The sequence below is a fragment of the Trichechus manatus genome, unplaced genomic scaffold (assembly GCF_000243295.1).
Source record: "Trichechus manatus latirostris isolate Lorelei unplaced genomic scaffold, TriManLat1.0 scaffold00032, whole genome shotgun sequence".
Taxonomy (NCBI): domain Eukaryota; kingdom Metazoa; phylum Chordata; class Mammalia; order Sirenia; family Trichechidae; genus Trichechus; species Trichechus manatus.
Window position 1 is genome coordinate 11,009,685 of NW_004443968.1, and position 12,572 is coordinate 11,022,256.

Genomic DNA, 12,572 nt, shown 5'->3' on the forward strand with positions numbered 1-12,572 from the left:
AGAGTATTTGAAGCACTTACTGATGAAGATCATAGACTACAGCCTTCACCTCAACATAAAGAAAACAAAAATCCTCACAACTGGACCAGTAAACAACATGATGATAAACGGAGAAAACACTGAAGTTGTCAAAGATTTCATTTTACTTGTATCCACAATCAATGCCCATGGAAGCAGCAGTTAAATCAAATGATGTATTGCACTGGACACATCTGCTGCAAAAGACCTCTTGAAAGTGTTACAAATCAAAGATGTTACTTTGAGGACTAAGGTGCGCCTGACCCAAGCCATGGTATTTTCAGTCACTTCATATGCATGTAAAAGCTGGGCAATGAATAAGGAAGATCAAAGCAGAATTGATGCCTTTGAAGTATGGTGTTGGCGAAGAGTATTGAGTATACCATGCATAGATTGCCATAAGAATGAAGAAATCTTCCTTGGAAGAAGTATAATCAGAGCACTCCTTAGAAGCTAGGATAGCGAGATTTCATCTCACGCACTTTGGACATGTTATCAGAAGGGACCAGTCCCTGGAGAAAGACATCATGCTTGGCAAAGTAGAGTGTCAGCGAAAATGAAGAAGACCCTTAATGAGATGGATTGACAGTGGCTGCAACAGTGGGCTCAAACACAGCAACAATTGTGAGGACGGCACAGGACTGGGAAGTGTTTCATTCTGTTGTACGTAGGGTTGCTATGAGACAGAACTGGCTCAGCGGTGCCTAACAACAACAAAAACAGTACTAGCTGAATGAAATGAGTTCAATAAATTTTGAGGTATTTTTGAAAGTTACATGACTAAATGATACATATGACTTAAAAGCTTTGTCTTAATTGTTTTTACCAAAACTGTAAGCATTCGTATGCATTAAAAAGTTGTGTTTGTTTTTATCAGACATCTGGCTATTTCACTATCTGTTAGCATCATTACTAGTGAACTATTGACAAAAAGAAGTCTGTGTTCATTCTGGAGTTTTGAATTGGTCAGACAACTATTTTAAAGTGGGTGGACACTTTTCTGGACTAGAGTACTGTAATATAGCTCATGTTTTTCATTGATATGTATAATTTTTTAAATAATTTTCACAACTGTTTTACTATATATACAGATACTGATATACACCTTTTGTCGTTACTGGAAATATTAGCAGTTTGTTCCTAATTTATGTGTTTGATTTACTGTTTTCTTTACATAATTCATAACCATTCTCTTCTACTATCTTAAGTAATTAAACTTTGTCTAGTTCAACATACATACTTGTTGGGGGGTAGGGAGGAATATTGCCACCCGCTAAGCACAACAATTAAATACTTGGCTGTTAACTGAAAGGTTAGTAGTTTAAACCCACGCAGCCATTCCTCATAACAAAGCAGAACAGACCTGATGTTCTGCTTCTGTAAAGGTTACATCCAAGAAAACCCTACGGGGCAGTTCTGCTCTGTCACATGAGGTCGCTGTGAGTCGGCACCCAGCAACAACAGCAGCATCACTAAGTTTTTTCTCACGTGTAACTAAGTTTTTCTCTCACTTTTTTAGGTAGCTGAAAATGCCATCAAAATCCCAAAGTGGTCGCCTCTGTCAGAAATGCACCCTATAGATTATTACTCTTCTTATACAAAAAACTGCACTGGGAAGTTTACCAAAAAAGAAATTAAGAATATTAGAGCATTTTATTATGCTATGTGTGCCGAGACAGATGCCATGCTTGGTAGGTGGTATAATTAATACGCAATTACATGAAGAAAAAGTGTAATATTTTTTCAACAAACTGTGATCATGCTGGTTGGTGACTTCTATGAACATCCTCGAATAATTCCTCAGGACAGTTGCTTAGATACTTTAGGCTTAGAATTTTGAAAATCTTGACACACATAAAAGTTGGATAACTTGCATTATTAATAGTAGAATAAGAAGCCTTTCCTGTCTTAATTATTCATAAATTAACACATGCTCAAATTTGTTCATATGTGAAGAAAGGGTAGTAGAAGGTTACCATTTGCTTGAAACAAAACTTGTTACCAGCTTTAATCAGGAAGCTATTCAGCCAGACACTGGTACATATGTGACAGGTAATTGTAAGGCAGCTTAGGTTCTAGGAGATGAGAAAGTTTAGCTGTAGAATCTTGCGACCTCTTCTAGCCTTATAAAAATTGTAAAACAAATCCATTCTCCCTAAGCCCTTTAGAGCAAAGTAGTTTAACTAAAGCTGAAATCAGTTTCCTCGTGTATATTCTGACCCAGAATCATAGTGAATTCCCCTCCCTCATTCAGGCTCAAGGTCAGCTCAAGACTAAACGTGTCTCCCTACGGTGATTATCAAGAGAGGTCTTGCCTGTTTACTTGTGGTAGTTTCCAGTTCAGATGTGGAGAGACAGCAGCCGAGTGGAAAGACAGTAACAAAAGTTATTTTCATAAAACCGTATGATGTATTTTGCTGTACTTTGGAGTGAAACATAATTGCATTAGTGAAGTATGGGTAGCCCTCTTCTCTACAGAGCAAACCTTGGGATTGCTCTACAGAGCAAACAAGTGAATGACTGTTTATTAAAAAGTATTCATTGGCAAAAATAGAAAAGTATAAAGCAGAAAGCAAAAAATACATATAGGCAAATTATTTATAACATAGCAATATAATATATATTAAGAGGGTCTTAAGAACTCTGTAAATAATCTTAAATGCAAATAAAACTTTTAAGTTTCTTTAGTTATAAATACATCTGTTGAATTCTGTTTCATCAATATTTTCATAAATGTTCATCTATTTGCACCCTAGAAATCACTTTCAAAAGTTTACAGCTGTCCATTCATCCATATCTCCCACAGTGAAATACTATATAATGTGTGAAGATGAAGTGGGGAGGGGTGCTGCAGAGAGTGTGGGAATGCTGTTAAAGTGTCTTCAGAGAAAAAAAAGCAGCAGCTTGCTGACTTCAGGTTATAAACTTTAAGGAATATATTGCATCTTTGTTTTTAAGTCAACACTGGGTTGGTCACTAAATAGTATTACTGTTCAGTGTGTTTGTTCAAAAACATTTATTTAGTCCTGCTAGTTATCATGCACTGTGTTGGGCATGGGTGGTATTATGTTGAATAATATTAAAAAATCACACATTAATTAAAAACATTCTAAGCTCTTCTCCCATCTCAGGGCCTTTATATTTGCTGCTCCCTCTGCCTGGGATTCCCTTCCCTTTGCTTTTAACAGGGCTGACTTAATTCTTAGGTAAAATGAGAGTCTTTAGTTCTCAGCTCAAATACCACCTCCTCAGGCATCATCAGTGCTTGATGTCTTTCTCAGCCACTTTACATTAGTATACTGCCCCTTATTGTCCTGCTTACTCTGCACCTTATTGCCTTGTTTATATTATAATCTTTAATTATTTTGTTTGTTTACTTGTTCACTGTCTCCCTTGAAGAATGCAGGCTTCTTGAGGGCAGGAACATTCAGTCTTATTCAACATTGCATCCTAGGTGCCTAACATATTGCCTGGCAGAGAGCAAGCACACTGTAAACTATTGAATGAATACAAACACCATGAATTACAATATAATGTAACTACAGTATGATATAAGCTATAAGGGTATATTGGGGGTCAGAGTGATTCACTCTACCTGAAGGAGCGAGGCAATAATGCTTGAGATAGGTAATGAAAGAATAGAAATTGGCCAAGTAGATGGTGAGGGAAAGGGTTTTCAATGCAGAAGGCAGAGTGTGTGCAGAGGTAAGAAAATCTAAACCAATATGGTGTTTTCAGGGAATTCAAAATAGCTTGTGATTGCTGAAAGGTAAAGTTCTAGGGGATAGCTGAAGGTTCTGAGGCTGAAAGTGAAAGGGGTCTTGTGTGTCATGCTAAGAAGTTTGACAATGGGAAACTGCTAAAAAGATGTCAGTAGGGGTGTGACATGATCAGGTATTTTAGAACAGGGCTTCAAACCGGTTGGTTCAGGTTTGTACCCCTGCTGAGAATTTGCCTTTCCACCCCAGATATACTGAATCAGAATCTACAGTTTAACAAGATCCCCAGGTGATTCTTAGGTATAATAAATGATAAATGTTGAGAACCACTGCTCTACTAGTAGTTCTCAGAATTGGTCCCTAACCACCAGCATTAGCATCACCTGAGAACTTGTTAGAAATGCAGATTCTCAGTGGGGTGGGGGAGGGAGTTAAACCAGAAAGAACTGAGTTTGAAGCCCTGTTTTAGAAAGATAGCCATCAGAGTGGTACAAGGGAGACTGTGGAAGGAAAGAGGAGTGGAGGCAAAAAGAGCAATTAGAAAGCAATTACAGTTGTCAAACTGAAAGATCATGAGGGTCTGAACTCTTTAAACTGCGTGGAGCAGTAGATCTCACTCAATTCTGACTGGACCTCAGAATCACCTGTCGGGCTTTTTAATAATGCAGAACCCTTTACCTGAATTTCAAGAACTGCTCAAATAGGGATGACTCTTCTCTCTGAACTACGCTTTATTTTGATCCTCTTAAATACAGTGAGGGGCAAGTTTCAGGACACGCAGACACAGAGATTGGTTCAAGGAATTTTACTGTCCCTTTATTCCCTATCCAAGAATATGCTGAATTACATTCATATACTATCTACACTGCCTCCAGCCCTTCCTCAAAGGTGAGATTTCCATAACCCCCAAACTTCGTGGGCATGATCTAGTGATTGTTTGGAGACAGAGAAGAGTAGCAGGGAGGAGGTGTCTGATCCTTCGTACTACCTCCTAGTAAGCAGAAGTTGTGGGCCTATGGTGATATTAATCTTATTCTTTGCATCATATGAGACATGTACAGTGATGACCTCCAGACCTGTCTTTCTTCTCTAATTCGAGGGACTAAGGGGAAGATTTTTTTTTCCCCATTTCTCTGATGTAAGTATAGAAAGCAAGCTAGCATGATCTTAAAATAAAGAAGCTTTGAGCAAGAGTTCCTATAGGTATTTTCTCCTTCCCAAGTTTAGTCTGTCAGCTGGGAAACAGGCACCTGAAACTTGATGAAAATTACAGAAGAATAGTAGATAATATTCAGTTTGTTCATCCCATCTGCTTCTCATGGTTTTATTAAAGGGTCCCAAGGGATCAGGGGTCTTCCATTAATAGCCCTCTTTCCAAAAAGTCTGATTCTATGGAATGAATCCTAGGCATCAATTTATTTTTGTTAAAAACTCTACAGGTGATTCCAGTGTCCAGCCATAGTTGAAAATGATTTGCATAAAGTTTGTCATCTTTGTCCATTTTCTTAGCTAAAACCAAAACCAAAAAACCCTATACCGTCAAGTCAATTTCGCTCATAGTGACTCTATCAGTTTATTTAAGGAGCTATGGTGGTGCAATGGTTAAGCTCCTGGTTGCTAACCAAAAAGTTGGCGGTTTGAACCCATCAACCACTCCACGGGAGAAAGATGTGGCAGTCTGCTTCCGAAAGATTACAGACCTGGAAACCCTGTGGAGCAGTTCTATTCTGTCCTGCAGGGTCGCTATGAGTCAGAAGCAACTGGACAGCAACAGGTTTGGTTTGGATCAGTTTATCTAGGCTGTTTATCGGCAACTAAAGGAGTCCCTGGAACACAGTAGGTGCTCAAACATTTGTACATTAAATGAATGTGTACATTCATGAAGGCTAAAGTACATATTCACTGTTCAACATATGATTCCCAATTTGCAGTTTCAGGAAAAAATTAAAGCAAGCATTTTATACAAAGAATAATTCCTAATACCTGCAATTTTTTCTCCCGTCCCTGTTTTAAAAGATGCCAAGAAGCGTTCTGATAAACTTTTATAGGTAAAGTTGTTGTAAATTTAATGTGATAGGAAAAAAACTGAGAACTAAAATCTAATTTAAACATAGATTTACCTTTATGTTCTAGGTGAAATTATTTTGGCTCTTCGCCAGTCAGATCTTCTTGAGAAGACTATTGTCATATTCACCTCAGACCATGGAGAGTTGGCCATGGAACATCGACAGTTCTATAAAATGAGTATGTATGAAGCCAGTGCCCATGTTCCACTTTTGATGATGGGTCCAGGAATTAAGGCCAACCTACAAGTATCAAATGTGGTTTCTCTTGTGGACATTTACCCTACTATGCTTGGTACGTAATACAATTCTGTAAATCTTTTATTTTTAATAATTCTGGAAAAGGAAAAGCAAAGTAGTCAGAGGCCTTGCTGACTTGTTTATAATCTTGAGCAACTCATATAATTGTGAGTCATATCCATACTCTGAAAAATGAGGATATTATTCATGTTTCTGTGTCCTTCGCTTACTATAGCCATTTTCCCTTCAAAAGATTAATAATCAGGATATGATTATAAAGTAAGCCGCATAAGATATTCAGGGTCATAACTTTATAGATATGATTGGTAGATCATTTCATTCTCTACCATCACCCCTAAAATGTAAGCATTTCCTTTCTGGATTATTCAATCTACTTTGAAACTACTAACTTTGTTCAGTGTCCCTTAATCTGCTGCCATGAATATATTTCTCCTCAAAATCTTCAGATCTTTACTCTTTGTTTGCTTTACTAGCTTCTTAATGTCTATAAGCATAGCCATAGATCTAGAACAGCAACATTTGGATAGGGATAGTTAGCAGTTTTGTGAAGATAACTAAAATAATACCATCATTGAATTCAAAGGAAACTATACAGAACTGACTCTTAGTTTCTATATAATTCAGCAGAGAATACTTTAAATTCATTAACATTTAAATATTATAGCTTCTCTGTTCTAAGACACCATCAATTCATAGATAGATTTTGGTGAAAGAAAAGATAGCACAATATAAAATGTATCTATAGATTCAAATTTCGGAAATGTTAAAAAGTGAAAGAAACATGCATCTTGTTATTTGCCGTCGAGTCGGTTCCAGTGTTAGTTGCTGTCAAGTCGATGACCCATGTGTGCTGATTAGAACTACTCCATAGGGTTTTCAAGGCTCTGACCTTTTGGAGGCAGATCACCATGCCTTTTTTCTTCCAAGGTACCTCTGGGTGGGTTCAAACCACCAACCTTTCGGCTAGCAGTTGAGAAAAAAATTAGAGAGTTGTTTCTGTCTCCTTCCTCCTGCTGCAGTCTTTCACTCATTTAAAGACTATTCCAAGGTCTTAAATTTCTTTACAATTACTTTAAATCAGTACCCTTTCTTTTTCTCTTTTATTTCAGATCACGTCTTGTATATTGGAACACACTTCTTTCTTGTTCTTTCGCCGGATGTGTATTTTTAATTCCTTCAGTTTCTTAGTCATCATTTGATGGTTCCCTTTTGTCCCAAAGCAATTATCACACTTAGCCGAATCTCTGCCATTTTCTACCTACATCAATTCCCAGCCCATCTCTGTTACTTTCCCTCATTTCTGTTTTTATAAGAAACATGTAGTTTCTTTTGTGTATTTGTGTGTCTCTCTTAGCATCATCTTTATAGTTTTATGTATATATGCTTATTTATGTTGGCATTTCTTTACAGTTTCTTCCCTCAGGTTTTCCTCATGTACAGCTTTCACTCCACCCTATTACCCCAAAAATCCTCCTACGTCCATAATATTTGCATGACTTTGTTAGCCTTGTTCTGTTTTCTTGAGGTACAATGACAGAACTGCAAAAAAGTATTACAAATGATTATGAAAGGTTGGGGCAATTCTGTCTCAGATTTTCCCTTAAGTTTTTATTTATTTCAAGTTAAACTTTTTTTTACAAATAATAAAAGGTTAATATTCATAAAACTCTTATAAATCTATAGGAAAAAGAGAAATGTCCTATTAGCAAAATGACCAAAGGCTGTAAACAAGCAATTCACAAAAGAAGATATACAAATGGCCAAAATATTTTTTAAAGTTTATATTCATTAGTCATAACAAATTAAAACAAAGATAGAATTTTTCTTTCACATGTCAAGTTTGTAAAGATTAAGAAGAATTAGAAAATCTTGCATTAGACATAGCCCTTTTCATATACTGCTGCTGGGAATATAAACTGACACAAATTTTCGGGACGGAAATGTGTCATTATGTTTCAGATCTCTTAGAAATGTATATACCTTTTGATCTAGACATTCACATATTAGAAAATATAACTTAAAGACAAATACAAAGATTTATCTGGATGGATATCTATTATAGCATTATACTATTTATTAACAAAGAACTGGAAACAATACAAGTGTCTAGCAGTAATAGATTGGGTAAAAAAATAGCTAGTTGTATTTAAAAGGGTAAAGTGATATTATGTGAAAATGTTCTCCATATATTATTAAGAAGAAAATATAGGCTTTAAAACTGTATGAACAGTTGTTTTGTTTTGTCTGTAGTTTGTTTAATGAGATAGGGTGACTATCTAATTTTTTGTCCAAGTCAGGACATTTTTGAGAATGAAAACTAAGTCTGTTACCTTGGTTAACAGCCAGCAGGGCAAAGAAAATTCTGATGGTACATTTTAATCCAATGTTCAAGTCAACCTTTTAAAATGAAATTTCTGTACCGGAAGTTTAAAACTACTTTAATTGTGATCAACTCTAAAATTAGACCTTTAGTAGCATATGTTCTGTTTGACCTCTGCTTAATAAGTAAACATACAGATTTTGGTAAAGTAACTCCCAAGGACTTGTTATTTTGTGATTCTCCAATTAGGAGCTTAAAATAGACATACAGCATAACCTATTCTTAGAATTCTAAAGGTCCTTTCTTTGTTAGCTTAACTGCAGCTGTATTATTTTATATGAATCCATTTGCACATAGTATGGTTAAACTTCTCAAATCAAAGCTGCAAGCCAGACTTCCTCTTCCCTTCCATTCTATAAACTTTAGAAATATCATGTAAAATATAGTGTTTCGAAAAACCTTCCATAGAAAGATACTGAATAGGAAAAAACATATTGGATTTAAGAATTCTTTATTGTATTAAAATTGATATAATTACTTAAGAGATTATTCTTTTAAAAAGACTGTATGAACTGTTGTTTTCTTCCCTAATAACCTGGTACCAGCACTCTTTAGCTAAGTTAGAAATAAAGGTAGTCAGTTTTAAAATCAAACTTGTTTTGATTTTCACTTTCAAACTCCTTATTTTCATGTGATTTTTTTTTTCTTTTAATACAAATTGATCTTTTTGGAAAACACTTGCCTTCTCCCCACTTAAAAGATAAGTCCAAATTTTTTGTTGTTGTTGTGAGGAAAAAAAAAAAACTATATAAAATGCAAGAGCATTTAAATGAATCTTTAATGGCTAGTAATTTAAATTGCAAAGCCCTACTTGTTATAAAATCTTGGTGTTGGTCAGGGGGTAGGTAGACTCTTGTCCTTATTGGGTGAAAAATATTGTGAAGTTGAATGACTACTGTAAAGCAAGATTTGTGGTGTAGTATTTGTCATGGATTGAATTGTGTCCCCCAAAAATATGTGTATCAATTTGGCTAGGCCACAATTTCCAGTATTGTGTGATTGTCCACCATTTTGTTATATGATGTGATTTTCCTATGTGTTGTAAATCCTACTTCTATGATGTTAATGAGGTAGGATAGGCAGCAGTTATGTTAATGAGGCAGGACTCAGTCTACAAGATTGGATTGTGTCTTGAGCCAATCTCTTTTGAGATATAAAAGAGAGAAGCAAGCAGAGAGACAGGGATCTCATACCACCAAGAAAGCAGTGCTGGGAGCAGAGCATGTCCTTTGGACCTGGGGTTCCTGTGTGGAAAAGCTCCTAGTCCAGGGAAAGACTGATGACAAGGACCTTGCTCCAGAGCCAACAGAGACAACCTTCCCCTGAAGCTAATGCCCTGAATTTGGACTTCTAGCCTACTAGACTGTGAGAGAATAAACTTCTGTTTGTTAAAGCCATCCACTTGTGATATTTCTGTTATAGCAGCACTAGATGAGTAAGATAGTATTGAAGAACACAGAGATCCTGACATGGGACCACCTATATTCAAAATCCCTCCTTCACTGTTTATCAACCGTATGAATTTTGGCAAGTTACTTATCTCTGGTCTTCAGTTTTCTTGTTAATAACACCAGGATAATATTAGCTATTTCATACTTAATGCATGGATATTGTAAACAATTAAATGTTACATATTATTATTATCATTAGTATTTTTCATTCTTCTTAGGTAACCGCATGCAAAATATTTTGTTTGCATCATTGCAATACCAGTCTAATCCCTTATCTACTCATATGGTCAGGAAGAAATATAATACTGTTTCTCTTCAGGAGATCATCACACGTATCCAGGTGTTTTAGTTATCTAGTGCTGCTATAACAGAAATACCATAAATGGGTTGCTTTAACAAACAGAAAGTTATTTTCTCACAGTTCAGGGTGCCGGCTCTAGGGGAAGGCTTTCTCTCTCTGTTGGCTCTGGGGGAAGGTCCTTGTCTCTGAGTTTCTGCTCCTAGGCAACCTTCATGTGGCTTGGCATCTCTCGACCCCCTTCTCCACTTGCTGGCTTGCTTGTTTTAATCTCTTTTATATCTCAAAAGAGAGTGACTCAAAACACACCCTACACTAATCCTGCCTCATTAACATGCCAAAGACAACCCATTCCTAAATGGGATTATAACCACAGGCATAGAAGTTAGGATTCACAACACATATTTTTGGGAGACACAGTTCAGTCCAGAACACCAGGTCTGCATTTTAACCCGTTTACTGTTTTAAATTTAAATTGTTCTTTGTTAAGAATCTTGCACTTACTTCTTCTGTCAGACCATGGCACCTCTAGTTTCACTTAGGAGTAAAGTCTGAAGTCTTCAACCAGGCCTGGGAGCCCAACACTATCTCTTCCCCTTCACAATTCATCTTTTAAATTGTTAACCCTCACTTACTCTGCTCCAAGGAGCCCTAGTAGCTCGGTGTTTAAGCAGTTGGCTGCTAACCAAAAGGTCAGCGGTCCGAACCTACCAGCGGCTGCACGGGAGAAAGATGCGGCAGTCTGCTTCCCATAAAGCTTTACAGCCTTGGAAACCCGATGGGGCAGTTCTTCTCTATCCTTACAGGGTCACTATGAGTTGGAATCGATTCAATGGCAGTGGGTTTGGTTTTTTGTTTTTTGTTTTTGGTACTCTGCTCCAGCTATATAGGCCTCCTTGGTGTTTGAGGATTGTACCACACAGGTTTCTGCCTCAGGGACTTTATACTTGTTCCCTGGAGAATGCTCTTCCTCCAGATATCTCTAGGGCTCACTGTAGCCCTTCCTTTGGGTCTCTGTTCAATTACCTTATCAGAAAGGCCTTCCCTGACCACACTTTATAAAATAGCACAAACACACATACTGCCAGCACTCTCTCTACTCCTTACCTTGCTTTATGCTTTTTTATTGCACTTGCACTTACCACCATCTGACACAAATCTGTCTGTCTGCCTCCCCACATTAGAACATAAGCTCCACTAGAGTAGGCATTTTCTGTTTTCCCCACTGTTGTTTCCCTACACCTGGAACAGCCCCTGGTTTGTTGAACGAATAAATAAGTAAATAAATACTGAATGGTTTCTCATCCCAGTCTCCTACTGACATCTCATTGAATCACATGAGAAGCATATAAATTGTCTTAGTCTTCCAAGCTTCTTTAGGAAAATTAGGCTAAGAGTAGGTCTGAAATAAGGTATTTCTGAGTATTAAATATAACTAAAATGCTATACAGGAACTTCCCATAATCGTGAATATATGCCAGTTGGTCCCTGCTTCCCAGCCATCCTCAATGGCCTCTTTTCTCTCCTTTCCTGCTCCTCACTAGTGGTGCCACCTGATGGCTGACACACAGACCAGCCTGGCCCAGCCTTTTCCCTCCCTGCTTTCTTTCCTCTCCTTAGAATAGACCTCAGAGTCTACTGTCCTGTGTCTTCCCTGCCCACTTGGCTTTTCATTGCTTGTTGCTCAATTGGTTTCATTTTGGGCAGTCCCTTTCTCTCATGTATATCCTTTTCCCCATCTCTGTCTTTTCTTTTTTAACCAGTTATCTCTGAAACATTTTTCTTCTCTTTCTTTCAATATTTGTGAATCCAAAAAGTCCCTAATTATGATTGGGTGGCAGAAGAATATGCCTCTTTCAAGGAAAATTAAAGATAAACAAATTTTTAAATTAGATGTAAAACAAGTACCTACAGAAAGTTTACTACTATCTACTTCCTTATTTTCCTTAAATTGTTTTTCCTCAAATACTTGACAGCAGCCAAGTTAAATTAATTTTGTTGTTCAATTTTGTTCAATTTTTAGCATTGCAGATATGTTACTATTTTTCAAAAGAAATATTTAATTATACATTACAACATGGAACACTGAGACCAGAAAAGGGGCCAGAGACAACTACAGACTCATTATATGACTATCCTGGGTACCTAGCCATAATTAATGCTAAGTTTTATATAGGAAAAATATGGTTTGACTTCCAAATAAATACTTAAAAGGCATTTTTAAAAAGACAACTTGTGTTTAAGTGGGACATTTCTTTTTGTTTTTTTTTTAATGTACTCTGTTTAAATTTATTTATTTATTTATTTTTTTATTGTACTTCAGGTGAAGGCTTACAGAACAAATAGTTTCTCATGAAACAGTAGTACACATATTGTTTTATG

At 36.7% G+C, this 12,572-nt stretch overlaps 1 protein-coding gene across 1 annotated transcript in view; it reads left to right on the forward strand.

Annotated features, from left to right (window-relative positions):
* The window catches only part of ARSK (arylsulfatase family member K), a 47,250-nt gene that overhangs the window by 30,486 nt on the left and 4,192 nt on the right, over nucleotides 1-12,572 (forward strand). Inside the window, exons 5-6 of the mRNA XM_004375064.2 lie at nucleotides 1,538-1,709; nucleotides 5,871-6,095. Coding sequence (XP_004375121.1) covers nucleotides 1,538-1,709; nucleotides 5,871-6,095 — 397 coding nt within the window. The remainder of the gene's footprint in view (nucleotides 1-1,537; nucleotides 1,710-5,870; nucleotides 6,096-12,572) is intronic.